Source organism: Columba livia, chromosome Z (genome assembly GCF_036013475.1).
Source record: "Columba livia isolate bColLiv1 breed racing homer chromosome Z, bColLiv1.pat.W.v2, whole genome shotgun sequence".
In the NCBI taxonomy this organism is placed as follows: Eukaryota; Metazoa; Chordata; class Aves; order Columbiformes; family Columbidae; genus Columba; species Columba livia.
In genome coordinates this window covers 347,038-366,188 of record NC_088642.1, presented here as the reverse complement: position 1 = coordinate 366,188, position 19,151 = coordinate 347,038, and the positions used below count along the sequence as shown (strand labels likewise).

The following is a 19,151-nucleotide window of genomic DNA, read 5'->3' as shown; positions in this document are numbered from 1 at the left end:
TTGAATTTCATCCTGTAGCCAGAACGATGGGAAATGACAGAAACGAAAATCAGTTTTCTCTTACCTTTGCTATCCTTTTTCAAAATGAGTTTCCTTTGCTCTTTTCTGTCTTCTTTATGAATCATGCCTGCCTCACTCTTCACAGACCTTTTAGCACTGCCAGGATCCTCGCTGACATTTCCCCTCTCCTCCAGTCGAGGCTTTTTTGACTGTGTTGCTGATGGCAATTTCTTCTTAGCTCCAGCAGCTGAATGCCCACTCTTCCCTGTGCCTGCTTTACATTTGATGGGCTCGGGCCCAGCAGCAGTGGGTAACGTCTGGTAGGATTTTGACCCTTCTGGATTCCTCAGCCTTTCCGCATTGACTGGGAATGGATGACACGTGGTCAGTGCCAAGGAGAATGGCTGAGTTCTGCTGCAGGGTGGTTGCTCTTGGAAATACTGGTTGTTCCCTGAATCAACTGGGGGCAAATTAACTAAGCCACTCACTACACTCTCTGGTGTCATGACTTCATCTTTATCATACTCAGGAGACTTAACTGAATTAACAGCTTCAGTTAGCTTGCTGGAACAGATCACGTCAGGACAGGCCTGCTCAGTGACAATGTTCACTGTATCCAAGGCTCTCTGAGCCTTGGAGCTAACTGAAGTGTGCAAAGAAGACTTCGTTTCATCTTCATCTGGTTTATGTTCAATCTCTTGCTTATTTGCACACAATACTGCTTCCCCTTTGTTTTCTTCAGGTACCCTATGGAACTGATCCTGCAATGCTTTGCAGAACGGTTCCAGCGTACTCAAATTTTCATCTCCTCTGACGGCAGTTTGTGTGGGTTCAGTTTTGGCTTGAGCTCCCACGCCAGGACAGCCCCCTGCGGATCCAGTGGCAAGCAGGCCCTCTGCCTGCCTCACAGGGGTGAAGGACAGCCTTGATTCTCTCACTGGCAGCTGCTGGATACCTAACTGGTTACCGGTATCTCCATCATCCTTGTTTGCTATGCTCTGGTTCTCACTTGGAGCCTCTCCAGGCAGTGGGGGACTAACTGATGTTACACTTCCAGATGTGTAGGTGTGATTTTTTGAAGAATCTTTTCCTAACTCTTCATCAGACTTGAAGGTGCTGTCCACAAGAATCACATGTTGTTCTGATGGGGAAACCACAGTCTGCCTCTCTGAAACATGACTAAGTCCCGAGTCACAGGAAGTTTCAGCCCTCTGTTCATCACCTTGGCAAATCTCTCTCTGTTCTTCTGCTTTATATGGTTCACGTCTAGGCACTTCTACATAAAAATCTCGTAAAAATGGATCCCCAGAAAGGGGAGTGAATGCCACTTCTTCATTCCCTATTTCTGTCAGTTGGCCTGTATTATGGGGTAGATTGTTACATGGTTTGGTTTCAGGAGTCTTCATTACATGAGCCAATTCTGTTATGTAACCATATTTCTGTGTATTAGAAACAACTTGAAAATCTTGACAGTCACTACTTTTTGAAAGATGACAGCTGTGAGAATTAGTGTCATTTTGTGCATTCAAGCCTGAGCGATTTCCTCTTTCTTGTAAATTCTCTTCATAACTTTTATATATGGTGTTAACAGAAGAGTGTTCTTCATGTGTAAACTGATTCGTATTTTCATTGGGGAAAATGTCTTTCTCTTCCGGGCAACCAGCTGGTTCTTTTCTTGCTGGATAACAGTCTCTAAAGGGACACCCTTGACCAGTCACAGACTCATTTATCAAGGATTTGTTGTGCTCAGGATGAAGTAATTGCCCGATTGTCCCGTGCGACTTATCTGACATGTAAGCTGGGTTTTCTTTGTCACATGCTAAATCACCACTCTGAGCATTTTTTAACCTCTGAGGAGAACGTGCACCGCATGTTTGGGAAGCATTACCAACGGGAAGCTTTCCTTCCCGAGCAACAGCCATTTGAACGGATCCATTACCGTCAGTTAACATTTGCTTTGGCTTCTGCTCCAAGTACTCCCCTGTATTTAAGATGATACTATTTGCTGAAACACAAATGGATGGTGTTTCCGTTTCATTTCCAGTGCTAGAATCTAGACATACACCATCTGTTTCTACCACTTGTGTAAGACAAATGTTTCCTATGGATGCACCGTCACATGCTCCATCTGTTTTAAGTAGGATATTACAAACACTGCAGTCTTCCTTTTCTGTTCTTGGTCTGCTCGCTGGTTGTGTAATAGGCTCCTGCATTTCTATCAAATTTGTTGGCAAAGGATGATCAGAAGAGGTCTCCTGTACAAGGTTCAGTTCTGTGACTTGGATATCTGGTGGCCTAATTTCTAAACTGGTGATCCCCCGGTTTTCAAATGGGATTTGATAGCCTGAGTCATCTTCATGAAGAAGTTTCCACATCTTGTCATGCACTGCAGATATATCAGCATCTCCTTTGCACTCAGGGCTTTCGGATTCCAGGACTAACTTGGGATCAGCTTCAAGCAGAGATTCACCACATGACGGATGGCAGAGAAAATCTCTGTCATTGCTATGGCACAAGTCAAAACTATAGCTGTGCTCTCCTTCCGTTGGCTCATCACACAGCTTTGCAGAGGAGAGAACAGCACACAAACATTCTTGTTTATCAGGAACAGCGTCTGTATCCCATAAAGAAAAAGATGAAATGTCATTCTTTGATTTGTTGCCATTAACAATAATATTATTTCCTTGCTCCCAGATGACCTGTTGATGACGAGTTTCTCTCTTATCACAGGGAACATGGTGTTGAGAATAGGTCTGCAGATTTGCATTTTTATCTTGTAATGTCTTTTCAGCACAGAACATTTCCAAAGCTGGAAGGATGGTTCCTGCACTCGCACAAGTCATGAAGATGCCTTCCTTTTCTTTTTCGGGCTCCATACATAGTCTCTCATGACTCTGGGTAAAGACTTTACGGCTAGCCCCTTGATCCTACAAAGGAGAAAAGAAGAGAAACGTAATCAAAAATTAAAATTGCTGCTTGACACAGGCTTGAACTAGAGTCCTGGCTTGAAATGCACCTAATTTCATTTAAAGTATTTGTCAGCAGTCAGAGTTGCATTCTCCAGGATTTTCGTTAGTCCTCTTCAGCACTAAATCAGTTCCATGGAAGCGGTGAGCATGTTTCACCCATAGCAAATCACAGATGAAAAAGCCTACAATTTTTTACTAGATGAAAATGCATTGTTTCGTAAACAAATTATGCTTTTGGTTACCATTACACAGAATCCCAGAATGTCAGGGATTGAAAAAGACCTCGAAAGCTCATCCAGTGCAATCCCCCCATGGAGCAGGAACACCCAGATGAGGTTACACAGGAAGGTGTCCAGGCGGGTTGGAATGTCTGCACAGAAGGAGACTCCACAACCCCCTGGGCAGCCTGGGCCAGGCTCTGGCACCCTCATTGGGAAGGAGTTTCTTCTCAAATTTAAGTGGAACCTCCTGTGTTCCAGTTTGCACCCATTGCCCCTTGTCCTATCACTGGTTGTCACCCAGAAGAGCCTGGCTCCATCCTCCTGACACTCCCCATTTATATACCTGTAAACATGAATGAGTCCCCCCTCAGTCTCCTCTTGTCCAGCTCCAGAGCCCCAGCTCCCTCAGCCTTTCCTCACACGGGAGATGCTCCACTCCCTCCAGCATCTTGGTGGCTGCGCTGGACTCTCTCCAGCAGTTCCCTGTCCTGCTGGAACTGAGGGGCCACAACTGGACACAAGATTCCAGGTGTGGTCTCCCCAGGGCAGAGCAGAGGGGCAGGAGAACCTCTCTGACCTACTGACCACCCCCTTCTAACCCACCCCAGGTACCATTGGCCTTCCTGGCCACAAGGGCCCAGTGCTGGCCCAGTGCCGATCACCCTGCTGTCCCCAGGACCCCCAGGTCCCTTTCCCCTACACTGCTCTCCAAGAGGTCATTTCCAAACTTATCCTGGAACCTGGGGCTGTTCCTGCCCAGATTCAAGACTCTACACTTGCCCTTGTTATATTTCTTTAAATTTTTCCCTGCCCAACTCTCAGCCTGTCCAGGTCTCTGGATGGCAGCACAGCCTCTGGCGCGTCAGCCATTCATGTGCCAGAACAATCTGTAAAAGCAGAGAGTAATTTAGCAGTCAATCTTTGAAAAAAAAATTACTTTCAAATAGCCATTAAGAGGATATCACAACATGGATTAGTTTGTACATTTGACCATGTATCTTTCTAGTGGTTTTCTGAAGCTTTGCACCTACTCCCAGTAGAAATGAAGAAATGCTCAAAATCATCAGACTGAGTTTAAAAAACATCAATATTTGTACACATTTTTCATTTTTTAGCTTTTATCCAGCCACAAACTCAACTTCATAATTGCTTTGGCTTTTTTTTTCCCCCTTCTGAGTCCCAGTTCTATCCACTGTTATTTGTTAACGTGTAGTGGTGTGCTGGACAGCTGACGTTAAGGACGATGATACATAACCCGTGAGTCCTCTGGGTTACAGCAGAGCTGTAAAAGTGTAACGAGTGCTGGCAGACACATAACTCAGAGAAGCCATTCTGAAAAGAAGCAAGTGTTGTTACTTAATGAAGGACATGTAAAGAAGGATTTCCCAGGAGCCGCTGTGCGCACCGGTAGAGGCAGGGGCTGCTCAGATACTATATTCTTAGCTTCCACAAGTCCATGGTAAAAGCATTACTGGCTGTAGTAAATATTGCTTTCCTTTGCTGCAAAAGCCACCCACTTCAGCTGCAATTCCTTTCACCCTCTCTGTTCTCTGTTCAGCTTGAGTAGGATGTAGAGCTGACTATATGCTGTGGACAACGGGGAAGGAAGAGATACAGAAAATTCGTCGATGACTTCAACTGCGGTTCCCGCCTCAAGCACCACGCAGTTGCCACACTACCTTCCAATCTCCTCGGCCAGTGCATACGAGAAGCCCTGAGCCCCACCACGGCTGCCCTTCTGAGTCCCCGCCGCACTCCCTGCTCAGGGCTGCCCTGCAGGAGATGCCAGTCTCTGGTCTGGGAGTCCAGGTGCACACCTGCTCTGGAGGCAAGGCGGGGTGAGCCTGGACGCGCCTCTACGCTCAGTTTCCCTGCTCTTCTCTGTTGGTTCTGAGAGCTTGGTCTGAGCTTAGCACTCCTGCTGTCACTTCCACTTTGTCCTCACACCTCTGTAAAGCAGTTTCTTTTTCTATTCCGTACGACGTCAGCAGCCTCAATCACAGCTTTTACTAAAACCTGTGTAATTCTTGCTATGTATTCTAGACACATGATCAGTTAGTCCCTACCTGCTGTTGGTATGAAGGTGGTGTTCAGAGGGAGGCTCAGGTAACCACCTCCACCAGTCACTGTCCAGGCCATCTGCAGAGAGGGCAAATGACACCAGATACTATGGACACTGGGGCAGTTCAAAACCCTGAACAAAATACAATTAATACCACACCTGGGGGCTTTAATTCATTAAGTACTTGATTCTTAAGGAGAGTTTTCAGTGTATGACACATGGGAACATAGCACTTGAGCAAGCTGTGCCAGAAGAGCCACTGCATCTCAACAGGTGATCGGCACATACCTCACACACAGACAACTCAAAAAAACATGAATCTGAGCAGGAAATAAAACAAAATTAGATTTGGAAAAAAGTAATGCACTTGGGAACACAATACATACATGCCGAGGTCTAAGCCATCAGGTAAACTACACTGCTGACCGAGGCATACAGATAATGGAGGGAAAAATGAAATAGAGCAAGTAATGATAAGGTCAATGGAAGCTGTGGTATGATACACAAGCAGAGCTACAATTTCATCTCTATGTCCAACATGTCACAAAAACAATGTTCAGAGACATTCAAAGAATATATGATATAGTTCCGGGCAAAATATTTTGACAGAATGAAGATTAAACAGAAACAACAGTGTAAGTGCTTTGATTTGGAATTAAGGCAAAATTTAAAAAACATACTTCTGCTCTGCAGAAACTCTATGTTGTTAGCTAGAGCCAATACTGATACTGGTACTATCTTTACTTATCGGTATTTCTTGATAACAAAACTGCCAGGCACATCATAATTATCTCCTAAATAAAAACATAAAGTTGGAGTCCTTAGAATATGACAAAACACTAAGGAAAGCCCAATACATCAGGTTGTGATAAAGCAAAGAACAGAAAAGCAGCTAAATCACCTTGTTGCTGCATGACAAAAAATATAGGAAACCAGATTTTAAAAACATAGGGAACCAGATTTAAGCACTGTTTTTTCAAAATTCCAGAAAAATATCTGTGAGTGGTGGCAAGTTGCACCAAGAATACACGTCTCATGGAAAATCATCACTGACCAGGTTTATATCTGAATTAAAAATGAGACAACTATAAGCTGATCGAAAATTATGTGTTGGGCATGGACAGTAATTCTTACTCATTACTGTTTTGTATTCAAAGCCAGCCATGAAACCAGTTTCCATCCAACAGCTGTTCACTGGCCTATGTGAAACCACTTGAGGGTTTCAGTCTAACTCCTCATGGGCAGAGCTTACCCACCACAACTGTTCTGCCACCCTTTCCTAAGGGTTCCCTTTTGCTCTTCCTTTGTTGTGTAACACAGCTCCTTCCTCCCCTCTCACTTTCCACCCTTTTCCCACATCTTTCCGCCTGTTGGTCCCAGCACACCCCCTGTCCCTGCTGGCAGCATGGAATGCAGTGCCCATGACTTGCACTTGCATTTCTGTACTAACTGCAGAGCAGGGAGCTCCAAACTTACAAGTGGCCCGAACACTCTACATCACGGTTCTCTGTTGCACATGGTGGCTGCTGGGATGTCACACATGCGAGCACACAGCTACCATCTTAACCCATCCTCACAGACAGAACAGGGCCAGGAGCCCAAAAGATGAACAGCTTCAGTGGCCTACGCAGTTTTGCTACCCTGGAATCTAACAAAGCAGAGGTACAACATGCTAAACAAAATACAACCAGATTACCAGATTACGTGGAAGTTCTGTGCCAGTTCTGCTTCCCTCCTTTCTGTACAATAAAATTTAAAATTATCTAGAGCTGACATAAATCGATGTCAGGCAGGTCAAACCAAGCATCTCTCAAAATTTACGAGAAGCGGCTGTTCTGACATGAGCAAACCCAAAATAATGCCAGGATGAACAGGAGATCTAATCCACAGAAAAAAATCAAAGCTTTAGAAATACACAAACACCACATGCTGTTCTTCCCGGGGTATCAGTGTAGATGTTAAGTGTTTTGCCTATGCCCTGGAATCCCTCTGAATCTGCCAGTTCCAGCAGGACCTCAACAATATCACTGGCATTCGGCAGGCCACAGACCTGGGCTTTGTCATTCAGGAGTGACACCAGCACCCCGTGCTGGGACTGCTGGCTAAACCCCGAGCAGAGACCGGCTCCTGAATGACACACTGCAAACATGATGCCTCCTGGCTCTCTGTACAGTATGCTACATCATACAGTTGGCACAGTTGGTTTTTAGAACCTATTATTAATTAAGCTGCTTTGAAGTATTAGACAAATTAAGAACTCCACCTGAGGCCAGACCAGGAGGTCATGGGAGGAGGCAGGAGCCTCACACCGTGACCATCTAACGGCAGAAGTCACCCAGAACAGCAGTTGCTGCACAAGACACACTGCCAAGGTTGTTGCAGGCAGAGCAGCTTGGCACTAAGGGGAGTGTAAATCCCTGCACAATTAGTGCTCTAGTTCTGCGGCTGCTATGGACCTCTCAGGAGACCTGACTACCACATGGAGGGGGAAAACCTAACGCTCTTCAAAAGCGGTCAGCTGTGGTTTTTGCTACAAGGCCCTCACCTTGCTCCTGGCAGAGCTGTCTCAAATGCTGGGCTCCAGCTGATACCACAGTGAACTTCTACATAAGCCTGTGTGCAGCAACAGCAGGTGGATTCTTCCTTGCTTTTCTTAGGTCACACAAGCAGATTGCCGAGGAGTCTCTGGCTTACTATACAGGAGTAGTGAGAAGCTGTTCACATTTGCCTTGTGCTATAGTCATTTCCAGATGGGATGCTTTTGTTTGGCTCACTTTCAAGACCACATAATTTTGAACCTATACCTAAATTTCATCTTCATTCATGTGTTTTTAAAACCAATTACCTGGTCTGTGCTAACCTCTAGCCCTTTTGTGTATACCAATACTTCTTTCCCACTTAATTTTTATCTAATGTGAAGTTTTGGGCAAGGACACGCAAACAGAAGAAATACATACTGACTGCAGGTAGCAAGAGTCTAATTAGCTATTCTGAACTTTGCCCACAGCACTCATAGTAACCTTACAGCTGCTCTTTGCTAAGAGCGTTCTGGGATTTAAATTATTGTAGTGCACTTGGAAAAAAATGAAACAATGCCTCTAGCAAACCATGGTCATACATACCACCAAGAAATCCTCAGTAGGCTCATTTCAAGAGGGAGGTATTCCCCATCATAAGAACATCATGTGCTGCTAAAATGTGACTGGAATTTTATGGACGATCAAAACAGAGAAACCTATGGATGTTTTTCAGGTAGAAGAATTCAGTAATTTTTGACTGTTCAAGACATCCCAGTAGTGAATTTAAAGTCAGTCTGCTACCCAGAACTAGGAGACTTTTTGCTTAAATAATATAGATGAAGAAAAGTACGTGGAACTGGAAAAAGCTTGTGTTTGTCACAAATGATTTTTTTTTTTTTGCAATTAACTATGCACTTTCAAATCAATAAAGTCAGTGATAATAACATTATTCGTGGTTTAATACTCATATATATATATATCTTGAGTCTTTACTATGCAATTCTCACACTTATGAAAACTCGTGGAGCATCGTATCAGTCTGTACAACTACACTGACTTCCCTAGTTGATTTCCTGCCAATAGCATAAAACATTCAAGTACATGGAGAGTACCACTTTGGGTTTTTTAACTGGTTTTTACATTTCAGCTGGAATATCTGACTCTCTCATTGTTTCATCTTTAAAAAGCAAAGCTCAATTCACCTCTCTAACATGAGCTCTCTGCATTAAATTCCTTTGCTTGTTATAAATTCAGAGCAAACCCATGCTGAGCTGGTTTAGATTTTCAGCACCATAAGTAGATGACAATTTTGTTCTTTGAGTATAAACTGAAAAGAACCTATATCTAAACATTCTCTGCTCACAAAAGGTATTTGAGAAACTTTTTGGGTTGAAAGAAACATTACTTTGATAAGACCTGTGCAACAGCCTACGTATCGGATTTCCCTATCCAGCTGTCCAGAGTCCCATTAGTGCCTCTTACTATTATCAATCTCACTCTATAATTAGAACAGCTTATGGTTTATTTGGGCCCTTTTCAAAACCAGATTTCCTTCCCAGCCGCAGCTGTCATTCAGAAGTACATGAATAGTATCTTTCGAAGTAATTTAAATTGTACATTATTTTGTGACAAACAGGAATAAAATGCATTAAAATCAGTAGAGCAGCTCCTTCTATCAAATTATAAACACTTTACTTACCCTGGGTGAGACGTTTTCATCTGGCATCTGATTGTGCTCAGACAGGCCCCAAGTCCTTTTCCTTTCCCAGTGACAGTCTTTATCTGCCTCTTCCGTATGACACAAACCAGCCTGCATTTGCGAGCCTTCTGTCTCCTCGGGGACTTGTGTTGAAATGACACCTTCCTGACTGGGCAATGGAGCAGTGGATTCCCCAACCTCTGCTGCAGTCTGAAGAGACTGTCCTATGTTACTTACATATCTGCACAGTTCTTTAGGGTTTAACAACTTTAAAAGGTTTCTTCTTAGACTTTCTGTTAAGGTACAGACAGCATGCCCTGAGTTTTCCTCCGGCAAATTTCCTTTCCCCTCCTCTTGGAGCAATGAGATTTCACCGAGCAAGTCCCTGTCCTTACTGTTTTCTGTCATTGTCTCTGAAGCCTGATTTGTCAAAGAAGCACCTATGCCACCAGCAGAGGAGTCCGCCTTGGCACATGTATTATCCTTGTTCTTTGATTTGTCAGTTGAGAAACCTGCAGCTGAGTGGCCACTGCCACTCTTTCCTTCTTCAGTTCTGGGATGGTCATTTTCAATGGCTGCAGCTGCAACAGGCACTTTGTTCTTTTCTTTGTCTTTCAAAGTGGTGCTTTCATCTCGGTGGTGTCCAACAGCGAGAGTCATCTCCGTCTGCAAAGTTGACTGGCTGTACATAGAGGGGTCTCTCCTTACATTTACTCCTTCGAATTTTGAGTGATGACCACAGAAGCCAATGGTGGCATCCATAGGCGTAGTGTTATCTGACACTTGGGACAGACAAGGCATTGCACTGAGGAAGTAAGCACACCCATCACAATCCTTACCCAGTTTTAAATCATCTTCATCATCACTTTCCAATAAAAATTGTAATTTCTTTTTCCAGATTTCATTTTCATGCATTGTCAGCACATCTGAACATTCAAAATATTCTAGGACATCGTCAGAAAAGTCGTGACTTACACTTGGAATTTTCTCAGCATAAATCTCCACAATAGCGGCAGAATTTTCAGAATCACCTTTTACAAAACAATTGTGATTTACTACGGGAGTATCTGCCTGCTCACTGAACCGAGTATTCGTGGTTAGAGGTCTACCGAGCCCAGGATTTTCGCATGTCTGGACATCTGCCAGAGACTGACCCGATACAGCGTCTTCCGTGTTAAGGGAACAGTTGTCTGTATGATACATGATTACATTTGTAGGGCAGGAATGCATGTGTCTGCTGCAGCATGTCTCTGCTTTTCCAGCAGTGACGCTGACCATACTGTTAAAGTGAATTACATCATTCTCTGACAAATCCCTTAGGCAGGAAATATCTTCCTGGGTTTTAAATGTATGTTTTACATCCATGTTGTCCTCTGTGTTAGGCAAGTGTCTGTGGGATTTCTCAAATGGGGACAATACTTCTGCTTTTCTGAGCTTCTCAAGCAGTAAACCACCGATTCTTGAAGAGTTGGAATCTGGTGAAGTCAACACGGGGTCATTCTCATACCGGTAATTCTTGTGTTGTGCAAAATGTTTTTCGTTCTGCTCATTTTAGCCTGAAGTCTCCACATTGTCATTTAGGTCAACAACAAATTGTGAGGAAGTTTCAGTTTTTGTCTCTGATTCCAGTTCAACAAAAGCTGAACCGCAGGTCATTCTAGCTGTCAAACTGCTTCCTGGTACTGTTTAATGAAGTGCAGATCTTGCTCTGTGTACCTGAAAATAAAAGAAACATAAAGTTTAAAATTACTCCTCAAATGGGTATACATATTTTCTAAAACGTGGTCAAATGGCACACAGTTGCAAGCATTAAAAAAAAAAAAAGATAATTAATTATTTAAAAATCAAGATCAAATATTAAAGCAGTACCTATAACCCAGCTATCTCTGCAAACACGTTGTAACTGTGCGGAGTGACATGTGCTAGGAAAAAAAAGCATGCCTGCACATACACAAATATAGGCTTTAGCACATATCGCTTTGACATTTCTAAATGCAAGCACTAATCTGCAGACAATGTAAATTTTCACGTGTGCATGACTTCTGCAGGTACCAAATATCTGCTATTTTGGTAGCCACATTAGCACAACAGAAGACTATTCCTTAAATTGGCATCATAGGGACATATTCCAAAATCTTTGTAGAAATACCTGGAACAATTTAACTGGTTAGATTTTATAGGGCTATTTCTGTTTAAAGCCATTCTATTGTACTTTGGCTTGTTGTTTGTAATTTCTGTGGCGAGAGAACAATGAAATGAGGCTGCTTAGTTTCAATTTCCTGTTCACATTGAGACTGCGCACTAGCAAAATGGTAGGGTTTCACATAAAAACAAAGATAAATACACCAAAAGGCTTCCATTAGCTGAAACCAAAGAGATATATAATCATGGCTCTCTTCTTGTAAAAAAACCTTAGGATTTTTGATACTTGAGATGTTTTTGTATGGTACTAGAGGCACTCTGGGTCAATCTTCACCACAGGGTACCCAGGCTCATCCCAACAGGACTCTTCCACCATCCAGGGATCCACTCATCAGTGAAAGTAGTGTAGCAGAACTGAATTTCAACTAAATTTGATCTCAGGAAGGATGCTAGACTAAAAGCTCTGAAAAACAGTCATCTATTTTTATTCACCGAACTGGTATGACATGAAGAATGGCAGGGAAAACCTCCATGCCATGCTGCTAGTCTGATGAAGCAATTTAAGGACACCTCTAGTCATTCTCCTTTTCCTTCTCTCTGCTTCTTCCATTGTGACCCTTTTCAGCTAACATCTCTCTTGACTGCAAAATCACCAGCACCCTCGCAGAGCAACCTTTCGCGATGCCCTTTCAAGCACTGTGTAGCGCTCCATCTGCTCTCCGCGGGGCCACAAGCAGAGCAGTTATTGGACCTGTCAGCACCCAGCTTCATGTCACAGCCCGCTGCAGATAATGATCAAAGTCAGTTACTAAGAAAATATGCGTGAGCTAGATTAGAGCTTAATGGCTAAACAGCAAGGGGCTTGCACGGAATCTGCCTCTCCTGTAAAGAGCACAAAGCAGCTGGATGTGCTCTCATTTCCTTCAGGCAAACCCCGCCACCAACACTTTTTCCACGAAGCTACCTGGGAGGTGAAAAGCAGGCAGAGAAGGTGGTTAACCAGGTGGATACTAGAAGGGACAATGCTAGGTTGTGTGCCAAACAGTTTGACTTCCTGCACAAAAAGGAGTGCAGAGGAACAACAGCTGACAGGGGAACAAGACCAGCATCCTCTCCTAACGTACAACATGTATGTGTATTATATACATGCATGCATGTGCCCACTGAGTACACACGGTCAGCCTCGCCGCTTGGACCTGTGGCCATGGAGCTTCAGCGGCTCCCAAGAGGCAACCCTGGTCAGCACAGGGCCTCGGGAAAGGAAAACGAGAGGAGGGTTCAGTGTTTGTGGTATGAGAAGAAGGGTAGGGGGAGGATGTAATGAAAAGGCAGTTGAGAAGCAACATGTTTTATCAATTTAGTCTTAAACTGGCAAAGTCCAGCATGCAAGGAACTGTAGGTCGACAGGAAAGGCTGGTTTGAAGAACAAGCCTGATGTGACGCAAAGGTATATTGTACTCGGGAAGTTGCCAGAAGACAACGATATAGTTTTACAGTACTGCAAGCCAGCCTGGTCACAGTGGCTTGGTGAGAGATGCTTTGCAGCACAAATCTAGAAGGGGGAAAGACGCACTGCTGTGTGTGGCATTGCTGACACACAGGTTTCAGACTATCCACACAGGAGGTACCGGACAGGAGACTGCGTGCAGGCTTCCTCGGACTACGGCCTTCGAGTCTAACTCAAAACCCCTCGGAATGCAGGCTCCCCTGCTGCAGATGACAAGAGGAGGACACTTAGTGCATACTGGAGTGGTTTAAACAATGTGGACACCTGTCAACTGGCCCTGGGCCAACAATCTACACTTGCTTCATGCAGGCCTTTGAACTACAATATCGACCATGTGTGCAGCAAGAGCCTGGAGAAAAAAAGGCACATGATCCCATTATCTGAAGCCTTTCAGATCTCTGATCACATTTTGCTTTCCATTTCAGCTCTAAGAAATATAAATATTTAACAGGAAAAAAAAAAAAGGCAGCAGTAGAAATTAATCTTTTCCTCATCCGTTTTATTGCATTTCCATAGAATCATCCTCCAGCTTTCACTCATTGCCTCTTAAATATGCATTTGCCTAATGTTCCCTGTTGAATTCTTTCAAATCTGCTTTCATCTCTGCTTTTCAGAAGACCAGATGCCTCTTTACTCTTTTTTGGAGGGTATAAGTTATTTTAAAAGTATGGTAATTTTCCCAGATGAAAAGAGCCTTTGCAACATTTTTTAATGCAAATTGACTAATGAATACTCCTTGCTAAAGCAATTGTACTATACAGTTACCATTCTCTTAGTTCAGCTGCATTTTGACATCCAGGGGAAAAGAGCTGTCAGATTTCTCGATAGGAAAATCAGATTAGATTTTGTGCATTTTGTCAGATCCAACAATGGAAATCCAAGCAAAACAATTTTCCATGTGGAAAACTGCAATAAATGCTGGTTTTCCACCCAAGACAAAGACATTATTTTGTTTAAATCTGGGGAGAAAATAGAAGATATTATATAAAAAACATAATTTCAGTTATTGAATTTAGACAGAAATTGGAGAGAGAACTGTTAGTATAATATCCTCCCAGCTCCTCAAGAAACATGCATAATGAAATGCATGGAGGAAAGATGAATGTGAGATCATGACAATTTACCATCAGCTATTGACTAGTAGCCTGAAAATAAGTTTGATTCCTAATAAACTGGGGTTTGAACACTTGGTGAAGACAAGAGAACACTTAAATGCATAAGGGTGTTCCGGCTGCTTGTCTCAAGTCTTGCTCTGGAAATCAATGATGCTACCTGCTAAAAGCTTATGGAAACCTTCCTTTTCAAGCAATTTTACATTCACAGAAGTTATTTCTATAGAAAGCTTATGCATTTTACAAGTCCAGGAGGAAATTTGTGTCTTTCTGTGGAAATTTGGAGGAGGAAATTTGTGTCTTTTCCACTGACTTCCTCTGCAGTCAGTGGAAAAATTCCCTTTACTATGTCTCTGCAGTTTTTTTCTTTGCTTTGCTATCTATTCATCACGTAATCTCTGTTCTCTGTACAGTCATCCTCAGCCCACAGCCTTGTTCAGCAGGATTTATTCCTATCTTTCAGATGCACTTGCTCCTCGCCCCCTTTCACAGGACCTGTCAGCCTACACCCATGTGCTGTCTCTCTCCTTATCATCCCCAGACCAGCCTTTTGGGTCAGGGGCCGCTCTGTATTCACATCCCGCCTGGCACAATGGGCACCTGATCTATGTCTACACCTCCTATAATACTGCAGTATGGTTCAGATATCTAAACACGCTTTGACAACCACAGCATTGTCTAGGTAGGTTAAAAGCTCCGCATCAGTGCATAAATACCCCCAGACGGCTATACATGCTCTGCAAACAGCCCGCTTTACACCCACACCAGCGCAAAGGAGTGGGAAAGAAGAACCTGCATTTGCCCACACAAAGGGTTATCTTAGCTAAACACGTGGGAGGAATTAAACTGATAATCCTCCCATGTTTCATATCAAGAAATATCCTTCCATCAAGTAATATTTTGGTCTCTTTATATCAAGTTGACACTGGGTCTGTGATACCAAAAAGCACAAGAAAATTTGATAGGTACATAAATAACGTGTGTTTGTAATAACCTTACATCTCACAGACCATGTCTTCAATAACTTATCTGCCATTGTCCACACTTGTGGGGGCACACCAAATCTGCTTAACTGGTCCAGGATTAACTTTCATTGAACTTCTACACACAAACCTAAATAGAAAAAGCACAACCTTTCTCCTTTGTACGTATGCATACATGAGGAGGATGTGGATGCATGTACAATACAGTCTGCTCACCTACTCTTCTAACACTTCTCCATCAGACTGATCCTGTTGAGAAGAGAGATACTGGTCTGAGACAACAAACTCCCCAAATGCCAGCAGTCTCCTACTATACACTCCACCCCATAAACCAAACTTTGGGATCTGGATTTGCCTTTCTGAAAAACAATTATTATCCCCTACACTATCCTACTAAACTTTATATTTACCAATAGCTCCTTCTCCCTGTGCCCGGGCATACTACATACATTTTCATACACCCCTTTAGAGATGTTTTATTGGCAGGGGGCTTAATCACAAAGGAAAACAGTGGATATAATTAGACTTAAATTAATATAAACATGAAAATTCTCCAAACCAAAACACTAATAACCACAAAACCTTTCTTTATGATGAACAGAAATGGCCATATACCACACAGATCCAATCAGAAAGCTAACTGGTATGGACAGAAGGATGTTATAAATATTATATTGATTAAAGGGAGAGAAAGTAGCAAAAGCAGAACAGAAACAACAAAAAAGGCAGAAAGGAATCTTCACTAATCAGATGATCTCAAGAAGACTCTAAAAAGGCAGCGTCTAAAAGGTGGAACTAGGCAGAACCTCCCCCCGCCTGGGTCTGTACCCGTGTCCCTGCCTCACGCTGCATCGGCTCAGAACGCGTGTTGCACACACGCTCTTCTCTTCCCCTCTCTGGCACAGACAGCAAACACGTGGTGTCACCGAGTCCTGCCACAGCCTGGCCACTCTGCTCTGCAGGACCAAGCACTGAGGAACGCAAAGGAGCTTTAGTCTAGACATAAACAGGAAAGTTGGGGATGACGTGCTGGCCCCAGAGGCTTGTACGTGTGATTATTGATTTCTATGGTGCTCAGGGAACAGGACTTTATATGCATTTTCTCAGTAAATACGGCTGTACTGCTTAAGATTAGGCATGAAAAGCCACATACCAGACAGAATGTCACAGCGATTCCTAGTGTATGCATATGAGAACTGAAAGAATAACATTTACTGCAATAGCTGGCATAGCAAATAACTTGCAGTAGCAGATATATCTTAAAATGAAATATTACTGCTAACAAAGCTTGTGTTTTTATGACTGTGACTCCTGGTTTGCAGAGATGCAAAGACATCGCAGACATAATTGCTCACATAACCTTACAGATCCTTTCCAGAATGTCCAACTACAGACCACATGTGTAATACACACCCCACCATCCAGTCGGTCATGAAATCTTAGTGAGCTGCATAAATGCAGTTATGTTCCAAGGCTGATGTTAATTCCCTTTCTGTTCTCCCTGAAAATACTTCTCAAATATGTCTTAACTTTCTTGCAAAGAGTTTGCATACCGTTTGTATAGCTGCAATGTCCCTCTAAGAAATCAACAGCCACAACCGCACCCACTCTCCGTGCCCAGACTGCCAACTGCTTTGCGTTTGGAAAACACACATTTTTTCACCTCTCAACACAGATTTTTTTTTTTGTTAGCAAATTCCTTAAGTTTAGCATTTTCTTCTTCCAAAACAAACCAAAATATGTTATGCGATAAACACAGAAATTACACACCAATTTAGATTTCTTGGATGAGGCATTATATTCCCTGTATGGAAATACATACTATATATATATATATATACATATTTACAACTGGAAACATACAGGAAACATACAGGGTTTCATTTGCAAAAAGGTTGCCACGCATGTTTTGCCATATTTAAATGCTTATTTTCACGTTCTCTTTTTAAACTTTTCCTTTAACAGAAACGAAAACTTTTATTAGAAGTTTTCCTTTAACAGTTTCATCAGCACTGTCATGTTTCTGTGCATCTTTTTTTTTCCACGCATCCACCAGTACTGACGGAACCAAATTCCACATGAAATTTCTGATCTGCTTTCCTCCACTCCTAATCTATACAAGCGTTCCAAAGTGATTGTGCCAGACAGCCATAAGAACAACTTCCAAAAGCGTTGTGATCATGCCTACATTCTTAAACATTGTTACCTTGTAAAAGTTTACATCTCCGAGACAACAGAAACTGGAATTCTACAATTCAATTATAACTTTGTGAACTCTACTCACAACAGAGCTATAGTAAGTATTTATATAGCAGTTTTCTTACTAGTCTCACATTCGACGGGGTAAGAGTACTGAGAAGCCACGCGCACAAGAATTCACAATTACTGCATTTTCTACTTGTTTCTGTACCTCACAGTAGTTCTGCCTGGAATCCCTAATGCTGGAATACAAACAATAACTGTATTATTCTTCTATTCATACAAATCCTTCATGATACTGCAATCAAATCCAACACTTAGAACAGCATACTTGCCAAGGAGTGTGTAACGTCAGAATCAAACCAGCAAAATACCGTATTATCTAAACCAATTATCACATACCTATTGTATTAACAAGGTTTGAATTAAAAAAAGTGAAGTTCAAAAAGCAGATATCTGGAAAACATGTCCTTGCCAAATATACTGTGATATATGGTGTTTCTTCAACACCCGAGGCTGTTTGACAACTTTTACATTAGTGTACTACCCACTGTAAGCAGCACCACAGTATAAAGAAAACACCATAGCTATAACTTGTTGGCTAAATGTAAAAAGAATAAATGACCGGCTCTGCATATCTCTAACAAAGACCTTAATGTAGGGTAATTAAAATAACCAATCAGAGCACAACTCTTAACACCGATCTGTCTTAATCTATTTTTAACATTTCTCAAGCATCTGACACCGTCAGCATGAGCAATTCATGCAGCCTAATAATCACCTACCTGCTACCAAGTGACCAGATCTTTCTCAGGAATGAAGGAAATTTTTACCTACTGACTATTAGGCCACACAATATACATCTAGAAAGAATAAAATGCGTATTTCAGGATACCTAGTATCACTTACACGTTCTTTAGAGAACAACGCTTGCTTTCATACAATTTTTGCAATTTTGTTTGTCTTGCTAAAACTCAGTGGAAATAGTACCAGAGTGTAATTTCAGAGACATTTAACAGAATTCTAAATGCAATATGTTTACAAAAATAATCTATCAAGACAAGCAAAAATTACTATACTTTAGCAGAAGCAAATAACAAATCATATTTCCTGTGCAACAACAGTATAAATCCCTATATTCATGTAGTGCCTTAAGAATGAAGTAACTTGCTCTTTTTCGTTTATTCATCTTATATGGCATGCGTTCTATTTGCACACAGGAGAAAAAAGTAGACAAGCAATTTTTAAAGTATAAACATTTTGACCTCTCAAACCATAGATGTGCACTTACCCATGAGCGGTCTTTCTTGAAGTTCTAGAGGCGGGCCAGGTCTCTGGTTTGACTCTGTGTAACAAGACAAAAGCCATTTATTTTATGCATGTTGTTTCAGAGCTGAGCAGCTAGCTGAAAGCTTCAGCGTTGTTTTGCTAGTGTGACCTTAGCATAGCGAGACTGATCACAGAACGGTTTGACTTTTAAGAGAGACTATTTCATTACACGCAGCAGATGGCTCTTCCTGGGAAAACCTCAGGCAGAGCAAGCGAGCTGGCAGTGATGAGAGGGCACATCCTACTTCCATAGAAGTCCACGGGCACTTCCTCATGGCCGGGACAGAGGAAGTGTTGGCATTAGCTTTTCAGAGTAAAGCACCAGGCTGTTTTTTAAAAGACGTGCTCAAGTGTGCTTAACTGCTTTGCTAGGCATGTTAGGAATTTCTTACTTGATGAAGTTAAGCAC

At 42.4% G+C, this 19,151-nt stretch overlaps 1 protein-coding gene across 4 annotated transcripts in view; it reads right to left on the bottom strand.

Annotated features, from left to right (window-relative positions):
- LOC102093352 (alpha-protein kinase 2) overlaps positions 1-19,151 on the bottom strand; it is a 60,177-nt gene that overhangs the window by 39,149 nt on the left and 1,877 nt on the right. For 2 of the 4 annotated variants that reach the window (XM_065046686.1, XM_065046683.1), the window contains exons 3-5: positions 18,705-18,758; positions 9,471-11,186; positions 65-2,927 (exon numbers count right to left, since the gene is read on the bottom strand). In XM_065046686.1, the coding sequence (XP_064902758.1) occupies positions 65-2,927; positions 9,471-10,835 (4,228 nt within the window). In that variant the 5' untranslated portion in view covers positions 10,836-11,186; positions 18,705-18,758. Of the gene's footprint in view, positions 1-64; positions 2,928-9,470; positions 11,187-18,704; positions 18,926-19,151 lie in introns of those variants that run through there. The other 2 variants (XM_065046684.1, XM_065046682.1) reach the window with 1 other exon arrangement.